We start from the raw sequence: 18628 nt of genomic DNA, 5'->3' as shown, positions 1-18628 counted from the left end.
GATATAATTTCTGTGACCCACTGGTTGCCCATTCAAAAAGCTTGCTAGGACCCCTCCAAGTACAGTATCATTCTGTCACTGGAGTAAGAGAATATAGAAATCTCCTTGAGAGGTGTTTCTCTATATCTCCTCTTAAGGAGATATATTCAAGGACTCCCATTATCTTCTCATAGCAATTACAAAGAAAATATACTTTTGCTGAATATAATTTTGTAAATGTTAGCAAGGAATGCCTTCATATCGTAATAGGCTTTTTAAAAATGGAAGTAGTTTGCATGTGCTGATTCTTTGCTCTTTCCCTAATACTAGTTGTGTTACTCGTTTGTTTAGTCAGTGCTGTGATAATATCTACAGTCATCTTTTGCAATTGGTAACCTCTATTTTCTGGGTGAACCAGGAACTAGAATCACCAGAGGAAAAGCTGATCTGTATGATTGTTCTTCCGTCATCCCATTCATACACACCATTCAACCGTTTGGTTTGATCACAGCTTTAACACTAGAAGATTCTCTATAATAGTTGAAATTATGACATACCTTCAATGATGGTAGACTCCTCTGGTCTTTCTCTGGTCTCGACCAGCACTGCCACTGCTGTGCAGGATTGAGATTGTTGATAGCAACAGTGGGCTCTAGGGAATGGCCACCAAGAACTATGAGGGGGTTGCAGATAAACTGTGTTTCCATGGATAGCCCTCTGGGAACCCAGTACTTGTCTAATGCTAATTACCCTATACTGCATCCTAATTGCTAAGTGTATAAATGCTTTCAACAAACATTAGTTGAGCACCCGTCCTCCTTCTGAGCTTTCATTGCTGCTCCTCGAACATTGCATGTAGATATCCAACAGGAACATAAACCTACGGCAATATCTTGTTCTCAGAATCTCCTCTACCATCTTCAGCTTCCCTTCCTCTTCTAGTCTGCCATGGTTAATGCTGTCACCACTAAGCCAGTCTCTCAAACTTGAAAATCTGGAATTATCTGTATTTTTCCCACTCCATACTTTCTATATCTAATAAGTTATCAAACACTGTTCTAAAAATGTTGTTCAAATCCATACCATGTTTTGGCCCAGATACCATACTGCTTAAGGTGAAACCCAGTTTATTTCTCCCCTGGACATTTTTTAAAATTAATTAATTAATTAAATTTATTTATTATTTTTGGCTGTATTGGGTCTGTTGCTGTGCGCGGGCTTTGTCTAGTTGCGGTGAGCGGGGACTACTCTTTGTTGTGGTGCATGGGCTTCTTATTGTAGTGGCTTCTCTTGTTGCGGAGCACAAGCTCGAGGTGCGCGGGCTTCAGTAGTTGTGGCACAGGCGCACGGGCTTAGCTGCTCCGCGGCATGTGGGATCTCCCCGGACCAGGGCTAGAACCCAGGTCCCCTGCATTGGCAGGCGGATTCTTAACTGCGGCACCACCAGGGAAGCCCCTCCCCTGGACTATTTCAACAGTCCTCTTAACTAAAATTTTTGTCTCTGATTTCTGTCCTCCTTCTATTCCTTTCCCATGAAGTTATCTTAAAAAAAAAAAAAATTGCTCTCCTGATTAATACCCATACCTTTCATTTTGTTTTTGTTGTTCTGCTATTTGCTTTCTTCTTCTTTTTTTTTTAACTCAACATCGTGTTCTGGTAATTTTTCCATGTGGTTCATTTAAATCTGTCTTTTTTAAAATATATAAATTTATTTATTTATGTATATATTTTTTATTTTTGGCTGCATTGGGTCTTCGTTGCTGCGCACGGGCTTTCTCTAGTTGGGGCGAACGGGGGCTACTCTTTGTTGTGGTGCACAGGCTTCTCACTGCGGTGGCTTCTCTTGTTGTGGAGCATGGGCTCTAGGTGTGCGGGCTTCAGTAGTCGTGGCTCACGGGCTCTAGAGCGCAGGCTCAGTAGTTGTGGCGCACGGGCTTAGTTGCTCTGCGGCATGTGGGATCTTCCCAGACCAGGGCTCGAACCCGTGTCCCCTGCACTGGCAGGCGGATTCTTAACCACTGCGTCACCAGGGAAGTCCATAAATCTGTCTTCTTTTTAATGCTGCATAGTATGGGTACATAAAATGTATATATTATAGTTTATTTAACCATTTATCAATGGACAGTCATTTATATTTTTTCTTTTGCTGTTACAAAGAATACTGAAGTGAAAGTCCTTGAACATGTACATAGGTGCAATTATATAGATATCAAAAAGAATTTCTGGGTAAAAATGAATATACATTTAAAATGTTAATAGATACTGACAAAGCACTTTACAAAAAGTACCTATCAATTTATACTTCCAATCTCTATGCGTTTTTTTTCCCAAGACCATTTAAAATCTGGACCTAGTGTATTTCTCCCAGCCTCAGTTCTCTTGTAACTTGATGTGTTCACTCATTTACTTGGTCACTGTCAAGCCACTCTCCAAGCTTTTATTCAGTACAGATTGTTTGCCAGGCACCATGCTATATGTTGAGGATTTAGTGCTGGAGAAGACAGATATGGTCTCTGCCCTCATCTAGCCTGTGCTCTTACTACACAGACCTTTTTGCCATTCTCAGACTCTTTTTATGCATTTGCAGCTATTATTCTGTCTTCCTGGTATGACTTTTTTTTCTTTTAATTTTTCTGCCTAGAGAATTTTTTTGATCATTGTTAGATTTTATCCTCTGTCATATCTTCCTAATCTCCCCTCAGGTAGAGTTAGATAGGCCTTCCTTAGTGGTCTCTCTTAGCACTTCATTTACAACCTTTTTATAGTGTTTATCCTGAAGAGTTCCAGTTACTTGTTTATATATGTGTGTGCCCATGTGTGTCTGCATGTGTATGTATGAACCTCTCTCATTAGATTGTAAGCTCAGTAAGGGCAAGAACTTAGCATATATACCTTAATGTTCCCCCAGCTGAATGCCTTCAACACTGGAGAAGCTTCATAAATGTTGAATAAGTGAGTGAATGGCAAACTGAAGATGAACTTATTTTGTACAGGGCACTCGGTGGCTTGTGAATATGACTGGGATCCGGTCAGTCTTCAGGGACCTAATCATGTTGTAAAGGAGATGAGAAACAGATGAGTAGACTGCAAGGCACATTGTGATCAGCTCTGTGTAGAGGCACAAATGAATGTTTGATGAGAATTTAATGGGGGAGATTAATTCTCATGAGTTGGGTATTCTGGTAACTTCAGGGGAGAGGATTTTTTCTTGCTTGTGCTATGTATTGTGAGGGATACACATAGTGATAAGATATGGTTCCTGGCTATAAGAGTTTTCGTCAAATAGGGCCTTAGAGCAGAGATTGGCAGGCTATGGCCTACGGGCCAAATCTGGCCTGCTGCTTGTTTTTGTATAGCCCATGAGCTAAAATGATATTTTAACTTGAAATTGTTTTTATAAAAAGAATATTTTGTGATATGTGAAATTACATGAAATTCAAATTTTAGCATCTGTAATTAAATTTTGTTGGAACACAGCCACGTTCATTTCTTTACCCACTATTTTGTGACTGTGTTTGCGCTACAGCAGCAGAGTTGAGTAGTTGTGACAGAGACTTTTGGCCTGCAGCGCCTAAAATACTTACTATCTGGCCTTTTACGGAAACAGTCTGCTGCCTTTTGTGTTAGAGGTAGGGAAAGATTCAAGTAGAGAAGAAGAGAAAGACATTCATATTGAGAAGATTAGTTGAGTGGGACAGTGAATACTGCAGTCATCTAGAAACTTTAGAGCTGAAATGATGATCTAGCTTAACCTTTTATTTATTTATTTTATTTATTTTTGGCTGCGTTGGGTCTTCGTTGCTGTGTGCGGGCTTTCTCTAGTTGTGGTGAGCTGGGGCTACTCTTCATTGTGGTGAGCTGGGGCTACTCTTCATTGCGGTGCGCGGGCTTCTCATTGCGGTGGCTTCTCTTGTCGAGCATGGGCTCTAGGTGCGCAGGCTTCAGTAGTTGTGGCATGCGGGCTCAGTAGTTGTGGCTCCTGGGCTCTAGAGTGCTGGCTAAGTAGTTGTGGTGCATGGGCTCAGTAGTTGTGGCTCGCGGGCTCTAGAACACAGGCTCAGTAGTTGTGGTGCATGGGCTTAGTTGCTCCATGGCATGTGGGATCTTCCCGGACCAGGGCTCGAACCTGTGTCCCCTGCATTGGCAGGTGGATTCTTAACCACTGCACCACCAGGGAAGTCCAATTAACCTTTTATTTTACAGATAGAAGATCAAAAACGCTGTCAAAGTCCACTTGTCTGTTAAGGGGCAGTGTGCACTGGAGTTCCTAGCGCAGAAGCAGGATGATAAGATTATTGCTGGGGTAGGGCCAGATCATGAGTGGCCTTGCCCTTGAAAAATGAGTTGAAGAGCAAACTAAGAATAGACTTCCTTTCTCTCTTTGAATGTAATATTTCTTTTTTCTTTTGTATTTCTAGAAGGCCTTTGAGCCCTACTTCGAGATTTTGCAAGTGTATTCCACAAAGGCCAAGAATTATGTAAACGGGCATTGCAGCAAGTATGAGCCCTGGCAGCTAATTGCATGGAGTGTCGTGTGGACTCTGCTGATAGTCTGGGTATACGAGTTTATCTTCCAGCCAGAGAGTAAGTATACTGTCCCCCCCTGTAAAGATACAGTGGAGTTACACTAGCTTTGGAACTGATGGCTAAGGGACTGTACTAATTTCTTGTCTGGTTGGTTTGGTTGTGATTTTTAAAATCTGTTTAAATAGAAAGGACATTGCCTTCTGACTGGTAAAAGTTTAATAGGACTTGTGTAACTGTAACTGTTACATTGATTTTTTCTGGATTTGCAGTTTACATTAAAACCCCTGAGAGATTAGTCCTGGTAAGGATCCACAGAGTGTGGCTTAAACTCTCTTCACTTTCAGCTTCTTGCCTAGAACATAATTGTGTCACCTGGAGTTCCCCAAGCATGAGTTTATTGCTTTCATTTTAGGCCATTGTTTCAATAAAGATTATGTGACATTGGAACAGCACTCATGCAGTGACCATTGGAATGTCTGCTGTGTGTCAGGCACTGCCAGGCTCTAGGGATCTATACAAGTAATACAGGGTCCGTGTCCTGTTGGAGTTGAACCTCTGCTGTCAGGGGACAGTACACTTTGAGCTTCCTGGGTAGTGACTCTGGGAGCCAGACTGACATGGGAAGAGGAGGCTGCTTCTCAGGGAGTGTGGAAGATGAGATGGCTATTAGTGATCAGTTTGAACATCCTCCATCCTTCCTCAGATCCTGCCCACACTCCCTGCACCCCTCCCAACCTCCCAACCGCCTGGTTGTGTGGTACCTCCTTACAAATTCTTTTCCCCTGCAGGCTGTGTTTTGTAAGTAAATGGTAGGAGAGGTGGTGGGTGCTCTGTACACTCCCCTGCACCCCTTCCTCACCCTTAGTACGGTATCTGAGTTAATAATATTGATGAGAGTTGCTTGCCATTTCTCATTTGTTTAAAATTTCCATAACTATTTGCTTCCCCGATAACATCCGTTTGAAGGGGCTCTTTAACAGAATACTGTTTCTGCTTTTCTGCCTCTTCCCCCAGAAAAGTCAACTGAGAGGCCAGATTCTGTTTCCTCTCTTTACCATGCAGACAGCCATCCAGCTGTTCTAGTAACATTGCCGGGTTATGGCGGAGTCAACATTGCACTTAGTTAACATGGAAATGAGACGTGACTGCCCTGTCTGAAGTTTAGCTCACTCCAGCTTTAAAAACCCTGTCCTCAATTTCTGCTCCTAGTCCGTGCAAGATTTTCTCATAAACTCTGACAAATTAGACAGACTAACCCTTGTGCTTCGTTTGCTCCATGGTTTGGAAACGGACGCAACCCCTGTCTCTTCTGCTCAGGCTTATTCCTTTCCTGGGAAGCATGTGATTCAGTGCTGCCCACCGTCCTGTCCGATTCCAGAGGCCTCTAAGGAGTAGCAGTAAATGGACTTCTCTTTTTTTTATTGTGATAGAATATACATAACATAAAATTGATCATTTTACCCATTTTTAAGTGGACAGTTCAGTGACGTTAAGTACATTCACATTGTTGGGCAGCCATCGCCACCATCCTTCTCTAGAACTCTCTCACCATTGTAAGTTCCGTACCCATTAAACACAAACTTCCCACGACTCCCTCTCCCCGGCTTCTGGCAGCCACCATTCTGTGCACCTTTCCTTTTAAGATGGTGCATTTGTAAATCCAAACTAAGGCCAGAGATCTTGAGGTTTATGTTTCTTTACTGTGATTAGTATTAGCTTTAGGTTTTCACTTCTGTTTTCCATTGTGCAGCCCTCGGTGCCCGTGTGCATTTTGCTTAACCGGTAGTTGAAGCAAAGCCGTCTTAGGTCTCAGGTACTTACTTGCCTTTAGCGTTCAAAAAAGAATGTGCTGGCTTCTGAGTACACCATGAGAAAATTAATAGGAGCAGTGTGTTAATGGTATGTGGCATCTGAATCTTTGTGAACTCCAAGCCATTGTGGTTGTTTTATTTTTAATAACATTTTTTCTTATTATAAAAGCAGTACATGTTCATTGTATAAAATTAGGCAATGTAGCTAAACCATAAGAAAAAAATTCAAATCTTATTACCTAGAGACAACCACCATTTATGTATCTGTATCTCTTTCTGTATCTGAATCTGCTTGAATCATATAAAATGTAGTTTTTGTCGGTCGAAAATTGTTGAATATTGGCAATTTCATATTGCTTTAATACACATACACAAACAACACATTTTTTATTTTGTAACTTCCAACTTGAATTTTAGACACAGATAGAAATGTCTTCCCGCCAGAGATTGGAGGTAATTTTGATAGAACTGCCGATTTCTTCAGCACCTTGCTCATGTAGAAGTATTCCACGTATTACTGAACATCCAGTCACTTTTAGTATATTGCCTTAGAGGAGTCTAAGGTCCGTTTAGTGATAAATTTTGCTGATCTTCAAATTCCGGGTACCCTTCTGAGGGGGGAGGGTAATTGCGGAACACAGGACAGACACGGGTAGATAAGAAATGGAGGCGGCAGGAGGGTGGGACGGGGCAGGGCTGGAGCCCTCTAAGGTGTGATCTCTCCTTTAATCCTGCTCCATCCTTACTAACTCATGTTGACTTAAACTGTGGGACTGTCTGCAGTTCATCAACAGAAATCTGAGTTCTGTGGTAGGAGGAGGTTTCTAGCCATGGCACCTTGGGCAACACCCTTAAGCCTGGTGGCCTGTTTCCTCACAGTAAAATGAGCATAATAATACTGCTTTACCCAGTCTCAAAGAGTGATGGGAGGATCGAGTGGCATAAGTGGTGTGAAAGGAATTTGTAAACTGTAAAGAGCCAAGCATTGTCGTTCTTACACTGGCATTTCTTATTGTATTACCTTAAAACATTCTCGTTACCTTTTTTTCCTGTACCTCTGGGAAATTTTGCTTTTGAGATTCTCTTTTGAGGTCTTGACCACATAATCTTTTCATTCTCAATTTCTCCATCTCTGGTCTGTATTCTGTTCTTTTTACCCTGTACCATATTATCTCACAGCTTCCACAAAATTCGTTTACTCTTTTCTCCTCCACCTGTGGTCACATCAATGTACTTTTGGACACCTGACTCAGCTTGCTGATTTCTAGACCTCTTTCTACCTCATTAATTAATTACTTCATCTGTTAAATAAGGAAGTTGTTCTGAATCTTTACAGCTTTAACATTGTTAGAAATAATCAAATAACAAGCAGCTTAACTATCCAACACTAAGTTATGCTCATTTGATGGACTACTGTGGTAACACTGAAAAATACGTTTAGGAAGAATTTTTAATAATGTAGAAAATGCTGTAAATGAGAAGGGGGTATGACATTGTACATACAGTAAGATCTCAGGACTGAAAGGAGATACTCCAAAATTTAAACAAAAAGTAACAGTGGTTTCAGTCCCTTTGTCTTAGTCAGTCTGTGTCTTAGATAGTGGGTTTTGTCCCAGACATTTACAGAGTGTTGACCTCAGTGCTAGGCACTTAGGGATGCAACCTAAGCAAAAACAACTAGTAAAGATGCAAGGCATCATATAATAAATACCCAAAAAAGGTACAGACACATTCTTTGGCTGTTGAAAGCACCTTCTGGCCAAGGAAATTGGATTTCCCAGATCTCCTAGGAAAGCAGTGAAGTGCATTCAGTTCATGCCTTGTATCTTTGCAGAAAGCCTACGTGTAGATTCCTTAGAAACTCACTTGGGTTAACTGAAAATTCCTGTTGTGCATCTGAAGCAGTGTAGGGGCCTGGGAATCTAGGACTAGAAAAACAAAGACTTCAGTTAAATCCCCGCGCCATCACCGATCTGATCTGTGGCCTTGAGCAAGTTAATGCTTTGATCCTTAGCTGCCCTTGGATAGTAGGTAGTGCCTTCTTTGCCAACCTCAGAATCTTGTTGTCAGTCAGTTGAGATATACTGAAGTGAATTCATTAAAAGGCACGACTGTCTATTTAGATGCCATGTATTTATAACTATTGTAATTGATAGGATCAGAATTCCATATTTGTCCTGTGTACTGCCCAACAGAATGGAGTCTGATTGGTGTCCGTGATATTTGAAGGCCTTTTTAGGTCCAGAAAATGTTGGGATGTGTGTTGGATGAGAGACTGGAGCATAGATCCTGAAGAAAAGCACCGGTTGGGCATTTGTTTTGAGGGAGGGGAGAGAAATGTTGGGCATCCGGAAACCTTGGGAAGGTAAGGAGCTCTGCAATATACTTGACCCAGCAATTCTCTTTCTGGGAATTTATCCTGTAGGTATACTGTCACGTACACATACGGTGTGTGTTACAAGGTTAGCTATTTCAGCATGGTTTGTGATAGCAAATATTAGAAACAACCTAAGTTTCCATCAGGAAAGGGCAGGTTAAATAAACATCCATCTAATGGAATACTCTACAGGTATAAAAATGAATGGGGAAGCACAGATCTTTAAGAGAATATTGCTAAGTAGAAGAACAAGGTCTAGTACAGTGCTGGAGAATGCTACCTTTTGTGTAAAAGAGACAAATAAGAACATACCTCTATTCTTACTTGTATATGCATAAAGAAATTCTAGAAGGGTATCTAGAAACTAGTAGTAATATTAACCTGGGGGTAGGATGAGGGTCTGGGGGATAGATGAGAGAGTGTGTGTGTTTATTTTTTTATTTTTGAACCATGTAAATGTATTACTTATTCAAAAATTAAAAGGTTTTTTAAAAAAGGAAAGAAACTACCTTTGCCATCTGAGGGCAGGTGACATTGTGGAGGACATGTTGAATAGTTCATACATTATGACTATCAGGTCATATAATATGTGGAAATTTATTTGGATAATAGAACCATTTGTTTCTTTTAGGTTTATGGTCAAGGTTTAAAAAGAGATGTTTTAAGCTTATCCGGAAGATGCCTATTATTGGTCGTAAGGTAAGCAGAATCCTGTAGATTTTCCCTACCGCCTCCTACCCCCATGGTCATCAGACCTCTTTCTGTATAGTCACTGAAACTAGAAGTTCAAGGGGGCTGGGTGAGTTTTGTCCCCCACCTCCAAGAAACATTCGACAATGTCTGGAGACATTTTTGGATATCACAAGAGGAGGTGGGTGCTGTCGGCATCTAGTGGATAGGGGCCAGGGACGCTGCTGAACACCCTCCAGTGCACAGGTCAGCCTCCACAGCAGAGGACTGGCTGACTCAAAATAGCAGAAGTGCCAAGAATGGGAAGGCTGACCCAGCCCTTTCTCCAACGTATCTGACAGAAGGAGAAAGATGCTATTCAGGAGAAATTTGAAATTCGACAACCTGACAGAAGTGACATGAAGCTTTGGAGCAATATTTGGCTGAATTTAGATACTTATCAGGGATTGAGTGCTTACATGGTTTAGATCAGGGTTGACAAACATTTCCTGTGAAGGGCTAGGTATGAAGCATTTTAGACGTTGCAGGCCCTGCCATGTCTGCCACAGCTCCTCACCCCTGCCCCTTGCAGAGGGAAAGCAGTGATAGTACGATGGGTAGAGGAATGAGCCTGGCTGTGTTCCAGTGAGATTCTCTTTACAAAAACAGGCACAGGCCACATTCAGGCTATAGTTTGATTTGGCCTGTAGTTTGCTGATCCCAGGTTTAGAAACTTAGAGCAGAGCCATTCTCTTGCTCTTTGTTCATGTCTGTAGTCTAGTACATTCCCTTCACTGGATCCTCTCTATCCTCATCCACGCTCAGGATAAAACAGTCACGTCTGTGCCCTTCCCACAGCTTCTTTATCACAGGTGAACATAAACAGGGCAGGCCCCACTGCAGGCTGTAAGGAACGCATATGATCCTTGATGGCTTCATCTTCCTTGCTTCCCTGCCCTGCCCCTCAGCTTTGCTGCAAGCTTTCTTTCACTTTTGGCTTTCAGTTCCTTTTCCCCTTTCCTGACCAAACCAGGAAAGATGGCAGTTACCTTTTAGCCTTTGACTGAAGTCCATTCAGACCCCTGTGCTAAGTCTCCCAGGACTTTGTATTTTCAGGTTCATTTCCTGTGGAGAAGTGGAAGGAATAACTGGGGTGGAGAAGGAGCATGAGGGCTTTTATTTGACCTCTAATCATATTAAGTCCTAAAATTAAATCTACTTTAGTCCTTAGAAAATGAAGGGTAGGGGAGAGGGAAGATAGAAAGGACGGACTGATCACAAAGGATAATAGCTTTCCCCCATATTATTCCCTGTATTTTTTCTGCCTTTATTCATCACAGTTTTCTCCTTCAGTTTCAGATTTTGAGACAAATAAATGCTGGGGTTCCAGAACCCATTAAATGTATATGATAACAGAATTGGAAGGTACTTAGAAACTGTATAATCACCTTTCAATTTTTAGATACAGATTTTGAGGCACCGAGACAAAAGTTACTTGTTTTGAGTGAGTGTGTGTGTCCCTCTGTCATTCATTGAGCACCTGCTCAGGGTCAGGTACTATTCTGGGTGCTGGGGACACAGTGGTGAACAAGGCCAAGTCCTTCCTCCACAGAATCTATATTTCAGTACTAAGGAAAGACAGAAAATGAGTGAGTAAACAAATACATAAGAATTTCACTTGGAAATAAATGCTGTGAAGAAATTACAATGCAGTGGACGTTCTGAGGCAAGAATTGGGGTGAGGATGTGTTTGCTGTGCTTCTAACCTGCCTCTCTCTCATTTCTGTCTGCTTTATTACAGCAGCAGCATCTATGCATGGAAGCTCAGCTTTCATAGTTCTGGTTACATTTATGCAGCATAATTCTTTATTTACAACTTAAAAAATATCTTCATGTCCATCACATGCCCTGGCATTGCCCAGGAGTGTGGACCCTGCTTCCTGCCAACGTCTGCGTGTTAGGCTTTGCAGGCGTGTTTTAAAGGAGAGGCTTTCCCTGTGGTTCCGTTGAGGGCCACGTCTGAGAAGACCCTCTTGGGTTCTAACCATCTACGGCACTTTTCATTACCTGACTTTTAGTTTCTGACTGTGATGCTAAAAATAAGCTCAGGAGAACAGGACACACACACCCCCCCCATTCCCGGCCTAAGTTTGTTTTGTTCACTGTGTATCTCTGGCCCACAGTAGTAGTTCAACAAATATTTATTAAGTAAATAAGTGCATGAATGAAAGAAAATGTCTGATGAGGATGGAAACAAAATAACCATAGCTGATAAGTGATGTAGCAGAAAGGACTTCAGCTCCTCCTAGCACTTAAGAGTCAAGCAGTGCAAAGCTGTCAACCCGAGGAGACAGGTGGCAGCCTCCCTGGCTCTTCCCAGCATGTCTCGGGCTTCTGTGTGGGGATTTGTGTAGGGCCTCCAGATGCCTGGTGTGCTCTGGGCGTGCCTTGGTGAAGGAGCTCATCCCTTGCTCAAGCACCAGAATCTGTTTTACTGCTGCTTGGCCTGTTTTCTGGCTACTGTTCATGGTTCTACCTTAGTTTCTTTGGTGCACACACTGTAGCTGCTGCCAAGGGTCGAGCAAGGTCCAAATACCGCCCTCAGAGAAGTGCTGACTTGGTGAGGTCGTCGTGGCAGAGGAAAAGGGTGGGGGTGGAGTAGGGAATTGAGTGTCTCTTTGACCTTCAGAGAGAAAGCTGACTTTTCAGACTTCTTAGAGACTATTGCCCAGGCCAGAAAATAGCTGAATGGTCAAAATGTCACCACACCTTTTTAAGAAAAAATACCATCCTTATTCTGAAGCACTTGTGCAGTGCCCAGCGTTGAGCAGTTGGTTTGGTGTTGTAACTTGTTCTTCTACTCTCCACGCTGTATTCTTCTAGCTCCCTGTTAACTTTATCTTTCTTATCTTTGGAGATCCAAGATAAGTTGAACAAGACCAAGGAAGATATTAGCAAGAATATGTCATTCCTGAAAGTGGACAAAGATTACGTGAAAGCCCTGCCCTCTCAAGGAATGAGCCCGGCTGCAGTTCTGGAGAAGCTCAAAGAATACAGCTCTATGGGTACGATTCTCAGCAAATATATGCTCCCTGCTTCCTTAATGTGGCTGCTTATTTGGTCATCATTTGATGTTGGCAGAGGTTAAGAAGAGTTCATCCCGGGTGCTTCTATATTCAGGAGGGCCCACTCCCTGTCTCAAAGGCTGAATTTCGTATTTTAAAAACTGTATTTATATAGATTCATCCTTCACCCATAAAGCAGACAAATCTCGGAGATGGTGGAACTTGGTTCCATTTTCTTTTCTAAGCCGGAATAAAATAGACTGATTTGTTTTTTGGAAAGAGAAAGTATCTAATAAAATGAAATACAGATTCATTATAGAAATTGTGAAATCTGTAAAGAGGCACAGAAGAAAATAACAAGTCAGTATAACTTCATCCTCAAAAGAAACACAGATGATATATATGTATCATCTCAGAATGTTAATAGTGTCTTGTGTAATAAGCACACACACGTACGTATATGCATGAGCACGTGTGGGAAGGATAAATGAACTAATAAGTAGCTTAATGTTTAAGAGTACAGCCCGGATTCACTCAGCCTGGATTCACATCTGGTTCAGCCACTTAAAATATGGCCTTGGGTTGGTTACTTAACTTCTCTCTGCCTCTGTTTCTGTCTCTCTACAATGAGGATAATAACAATGATACTTATCTGAAAGGATAATTGTAGAGATTAAATGAGATTATGCATGTAAATATATAATACCTGGCTTATAATAAGTGCTCGATAAGTGTTAACTATTATTAACACAAACATGTTTGTTACAAATTAAGATCATATTACAAATACCTTTTAAAAATAGGCTTTTTAGTTTGGCATAATTTTAGATTTATAGAAAATTTGCAAAGATAATAGAGAGATTTCCCACATACCCCTTACCCAGCTTCTCCTGATGTTAACATCTAAGATAACCATGGTACATTTGTCAAAACTAAAAAATTAACATCGGTACAGTGCTATTAACTAAACTACAGATTCTCTTCCTGTTTCACCAGTTTTTCTATAATGTCCTTTTTCCTGTTCTAGGATCTAGTCCAGGATACCATATTACATTTTTAAATTTCTAATTGAAATCTGTTGAATTTTTGACATCAGATGGTACAAAACTCGATACAGTGCAGGATTTATATATGATATAAAGCAAGGATTAGCATTCTCTGAGGCCTGTGTATTAAAGATTTCTATGATTATGAGGGCTGGTTAGCTGCCCCATATTTCCTTCCCTTCCATTTTTAAGTCACTGTCCATTGCCATACTCTGTAGCCCCAGTAAAATAACAGGAAATAAAACCATATATCCTGCTTTTGAAATGCTGCTGACCTCTGGTCTGAAGACATACATGGCACAGACCAGTGTCCTCTAAAGAAAGAGGGAAGGTCAAACTGGCCACAAGCTGGCAGATCACGTGAGAATGAGGGGTTTTTCGGGATATTCACTACTGAGTCTTCTGCTCTCATTGGAACTGCAGATCTTGGCTTTGTAGAGCCCATGGCAACAGTTTTCAGTTAGGGTGCTTCTGTAATTCTCACTACCCATTTTCAATAGGGCACAGCCATGTTGTCCTAAAAGGACCTGAGACACCCACATGAACAGATTTGTTGGTATTGTAGAGTGTCTCTGGTGGGGGGGGGGCACCTCAGACAGGAAGTGGAAAGTCGGACCTTACATTCTGGTCAGGAACCTGTCCTCTGAGCCTTCTCCCAGTGATGGCTGTGTTCCTGATGCTGAGTGCTGCAGCAGAGGTTGCTGGAAGCAGGTGGCTAATTCTGTATGGGTTTCCAGGCTTGTCTGAAGGAGGGGTCCCTGAGGACAGGATGCCAGTGGTTCATATCTCACCACGATTTGTCTAGTCAGGGATTCAGTTCCCTGGCTCCAGCTCTGGTGATAGATAGTTTACGGAAATTCTGCACCTTCGCCTTACTCTTTTCTGCTAACTCTGCTCATAGCAGTTCCCACACTTCCTTTGACTGGCTAGGAAGGGGGAGAAGAAGGAAGCCACTGCCAAAACAGGTCAAGCTGAGCCATACAGAGAACAGAAAAGGAGTACAGATAAAGGGAAATTGTTCTGCTGCTGGAAGGCAGCTGGGGATGGTGACATTATTATTGGACTGTCTTCACTGCACCTAGATGCTGTTAATACCTTTTCCACACTGTTGTTGATGGTAATTGTTGACCTTTCATCTTTATTTTGCTGTGATAGCTCTTTATTGGAGTTCTTTTTCTTGATTTTATGTAAGAACACCTTTGGGTTTCCACTCCAACTTGTTTTTTCTTTTGTACGCAGAGGAGTTTCTTCCTATTTCTTCTTTATTAGAACCTGTCTTCCCAAAGGCTCGTGCTTACTGATCCAGTGGTCTTCCCTTTCTCTGTAGATGTCTTGTGGCAAGAAGGGAAGGCCTCCGGAGCGGTGTACAGTGGGGAGAAGGAGCTCACTGAACTCCTTGTGAAGGTGAGCGAGTGCCCCGTACTTGCAGGGAGTGTGTGGCCCTGCCACTTTAGATTACCGCATTTTTTCCTCCTTATTTTTGTAATTAAAAAAAAATTACTTAATGAAAGTTTATTGTTAAAATAAAACTAAAGAGGTTTAGAAAGTGTCTCTTTACCCAGACATAGGCGAATATGCATAATATTGATCAAAGACATCTTCAATCTGTAAAAAAGTAAAATGTGACTTGTGTTTCCAGGCTTCACAGACGCCCTGTGTAGGAGGCAGATACTAGGGAAGGTAGTCCATCATTTGACATTATTAATGACAAGGTATATTTTGTTGGATCAGAAGAGACAAGGGATGGACACTGGGTCATAATTTCCTGTACTGCATGAGTCTCAAATCACATGATCTGAGAATGAGCAGTGGTCTCAGTTATAATTCAAATAATTCTCACTTTTCGTTGCCTTTAAAATTGCCTTTAGCTTCTTCCACTTCTAATCAGATTTATTTTTTAAGCCCCACTTTGTCGTATAAAATTGGCATTGGACTGCTGGTCTCTAAGGTCTTTGTGTTTGATTATTGTAACTATGAAACTGTGCATACCTTACTAAATATTATAGGTTTTGCTCAGCTGTATCTTGACAGAATACCCTGACCTTACTTCTACGCTTAAGAATCTTTCAGTGGCTTCCCATTATCTACAGGACAAAAGTCAGGCTGCCCATGCAGCAGAAAATACAAGTCCCTTCGTGAGCCAGCTCCCACCTATTTTTTTCAGCCATTCCTGTTATTTTCCCTCATGAATACTAACCACTGCCTTTTCTCTTTACTGAGTACACCTTGCTCCTATGTTGTTTTCCTTTCCCTCCTGTTCTGAGTGATGAGTTCCTATTCATGTCTCAAGGTTCCACTGAACAGATAACCTCCAGACCACTCAGGATGTTCGTTATTCCCTCTTTAAGGCCCCTAACCCTCATGTACGTATGTACATCTGGTATCGCACTTAAAATAGTTAAAGTGCTTCGCATGCGTTACCTTATTTACTTATGGCTAGAACCCCATCAGGTAGGTACTATGATTATCCCCTTTAGCATATGAGGAAATTGAGCCTCAGAGAGGTTGTCTGACCTAAGAATACACAGCTAGAAGTGACAGGTAAAGCTAAGATTTCAAACTGGGGCTGTTTGGTGTTTTAGTCTGTGCTTTTAACCGCATTTATACTTCCTCTCTTACCACACTGTAAAATAATTTTTATGCCTGCCTGTCTCCCCCAGTATATTTTGATCTTCTTTAGATTGGGGAACATATCTTACCATTTTTCCAGTTTCTAGTGTTGTGTCTGATACCTAGAAACTTTTGTTTGTTGCATGATTCTTTTTTTTTATACAATGTAATCGTCTTCACATCTGCTTGCATTTCTCTGCAGGCTTATGGAGATTTTGCATGGAGTAATCCACTGCATCCAGATATCTTCCCAGGACTACGTAAGATAGAAGCAGAGATTGTGAGGATGGCTTGTTCCCTATTCAGTGGGGGACCAGATTCCTGTGGATGTGTAAGTATATGCAGGTGGCATCCTATAATCTGATTTTTTTAGCTTAAAATGGAAGAGTTTATTCAAAACATTTTATTACACAAGTAATACATGATTATTGTAGGAAGATCGAGGTTAACAGCGATTTTTAAACGTTATGATTTTGTAATTCATGGAGTATCAACATTTTGGTAAATATCTTCTAGATATTTTTTCTCTTCAGTCTTTTATTTTGAAAAACTTTAAACTTACATTAAGTTGTCAGAATAGTTTAAAGAACATCCTAGATTCACTAAATATAAATATTTTGTCATATCTGCTCTCTCCTCTTTCTCTCCCTCCCTTTCTTCCACCCACCTACCTACCTGCCCACTTATCTATATAATTTTTTCAAACCATCCCATAGTTTTTTGATATACTTGTTTTGCTTGAGCTGGATGTTTATTATTTTGCTATAAATTGAATCTCAGTTGGTTTAGGAATAAAGGAAGAGGGTGTCATTGTATTTAAAGATGCACATGAGGATTCCTTCTTTCAACTGTTCTTTCCAGTAGATGTTTGTTAGTTTTCCTAAACTGTGATTGATAAACTTCTGTTGAGGTTTGGTACCACAAACTGATCTTGCCTTCTCTAGAAAAAAGTAAATTTCATCTTATCAGGATAGGTAGATTTAACCCAGAGTGCTGTAATGGTAACCTAGGGGTGCTAATCCTATCATACCAAATACTTTTGTAATCATGAGAAAGTCTGCAAATTTAATTTTGAAGGGCCCATCCCAAGACGAGAACATTTTATACTTTTTTGTTTTTTCCCAATAAGCAGCATTAGGTTTTACTTTTTTTTTTTAACATCTTTATTGGGGTATTAATTGCTTTACAATGGTGTGTTAGTTTCTGCTTTATAACAAAGTGAATCAGTTATACATATACATATGTTCCCATATCTCTTCCCTCTTGCTTCTCCCTCCCTCCCACCCTCCCTATCCCACCCCTCCAGGCGGTCACAAAGCACCAAGCTGATCTCCCTGTGCTATGCGGCTGCTTCTCACTAGCTATCTACCTTACGTTTAGCTTTGTCACAGCTCACCCTTCCCCCTCCCCATATCCTCAAGTCCGTTCTCTAGTAGATTTGTGTCTTTATTCCTGTCTTACCCCTAGGTTCTTCATGACATTTTTTTTCTTAAATTCCATATATATGTGTTAGCATACGGTATTTGTCTTTCTCTTTCTGACTTACTTCACTCTGTATGACAGACTCTAGGTCTATCCACCTCATTACAAATAGCTCAATTTCCTTTCTTTTTATGGCTGAGTAATATTCCATTGTATATATGTGACACATCTTCTTTATCCGTTCATCCGATGATGCGCACTTAGGTTGTTTCCATCTCCGGGCTATTGTAAATAGAGCTGCAATGAACATTTTGGTACATGACTCTTTTTGAATTATGGTTTTCTCAGGGTATATGCCCAGTAGTGGGATTGCTGGGTCATATGGTAGTTCTATTTGTAGTTTATTTTTTTTTATTTTTTTATTTTTATTTGTAGTTTTTTAAGGAACCTCCATACTGTTCTCCATAGTGGCTGTACCAATTCACATTCCCACCAGCAGTGCAAGAGTGTTCCCTTTTCTCCACACCCTCTCCAGCATTTATTGTTTCTAGATTTTTTGATGATGGCCATTCTGACCGGTGTGAGATGATATCTCATTGTAGTTTTGATTTGCATTTCTCTAATGATTAATGATGTTGAGCATTCTTTCATGTGTTTTTTGGCAGTCTGTATATCTTCTTTGGAGAAATGTCTATTTGGGTCTTCTGCCCATTTTTGGATTGGGTTGTTTGTTTTTTGTTATTGAGCTGCATGAGCTGCTTGTAAATTTTGGAAATTAATCCTTTGTTAGTTGCTTCATTTGCAAATATTTTCTCCCATTCTGAGGGTTGTCTTTTGGTCTTGTTTATGGTTTCCTTTGCTGTGCAAAAGCTTTGAAGTTTCATTAGGGCCCATTTGTTTATTTTTGTTTTTATTTCCATTTCTCTAGGAGGTGGGTCAAAAAGGATCTTGCTGTGATTTATGTCATAGAGTGTTCTGCCTATGTTTTCCTCTAAGAGTTTGATAGTTTCTGGCCTTACATTTAGGTCTTTAATCCATTTTGAGCTTATTTTTGTGTATGGTGTTAGGGAGTGATCTAATCTCATACTTTTACATGTACCTGTCCAGTTTTCCCAGCACCAC

The 18628-nt window shown here is 40.9% G+C and overlaps 1 protein-coding gene across 2 annotated transcripts in view; it reads left to right on the top strand.

The window, feature by feature from the left end:
- SGPL1 (sphingosine-1-phosphate lyase 1) overlaps nt 1-18628 on the top strand; it is a 52545-nt gene that overhangs the window by 17658 nt on the left and 16259 nt on the right. For both annotated transcript variants that reach the window (XM_060034842.2, XM_060034841.2), the window contains 5 exons: nt 4398-4563; nt 9326-9393; nt 12281-12428; nt 14802-14878; nt 16287-16415. In XM_060034842.2, coding sequence (XP_059890825.1) covers nt 4398-4563; nt 9326-9393; nt 12281-12428; nt 14802-14878; nt 16287-16415 — 588 coding nt within the window. The remainder of the gene's footprint in view (nt 1-4397; nt 4564-9325; nt 9394-12280; nt 12429-14801; nt 14879-16286; nt 16416-18628) is intronic.

The sequence above is a fragment of the Delphinus delphis genome, chromosome 16 (genome assembly GCF_949987515.2).
Source record: "Delphinus delphis chromosome 16, mDelDel1.2, whole genome shotgun sequence".
Classification (NCBI taxonomy): Eukaryota; Metazoa; Chordata; class Mammalia; order Artiodactyla; family Delphinidae; genus Delphinus; species Delphinus delphis.
The sequence above is the reverse complement of the archived record's forward strand: the minus strand, read 5'-3'. Positions and strand labels throughout refer to the sequence as shown.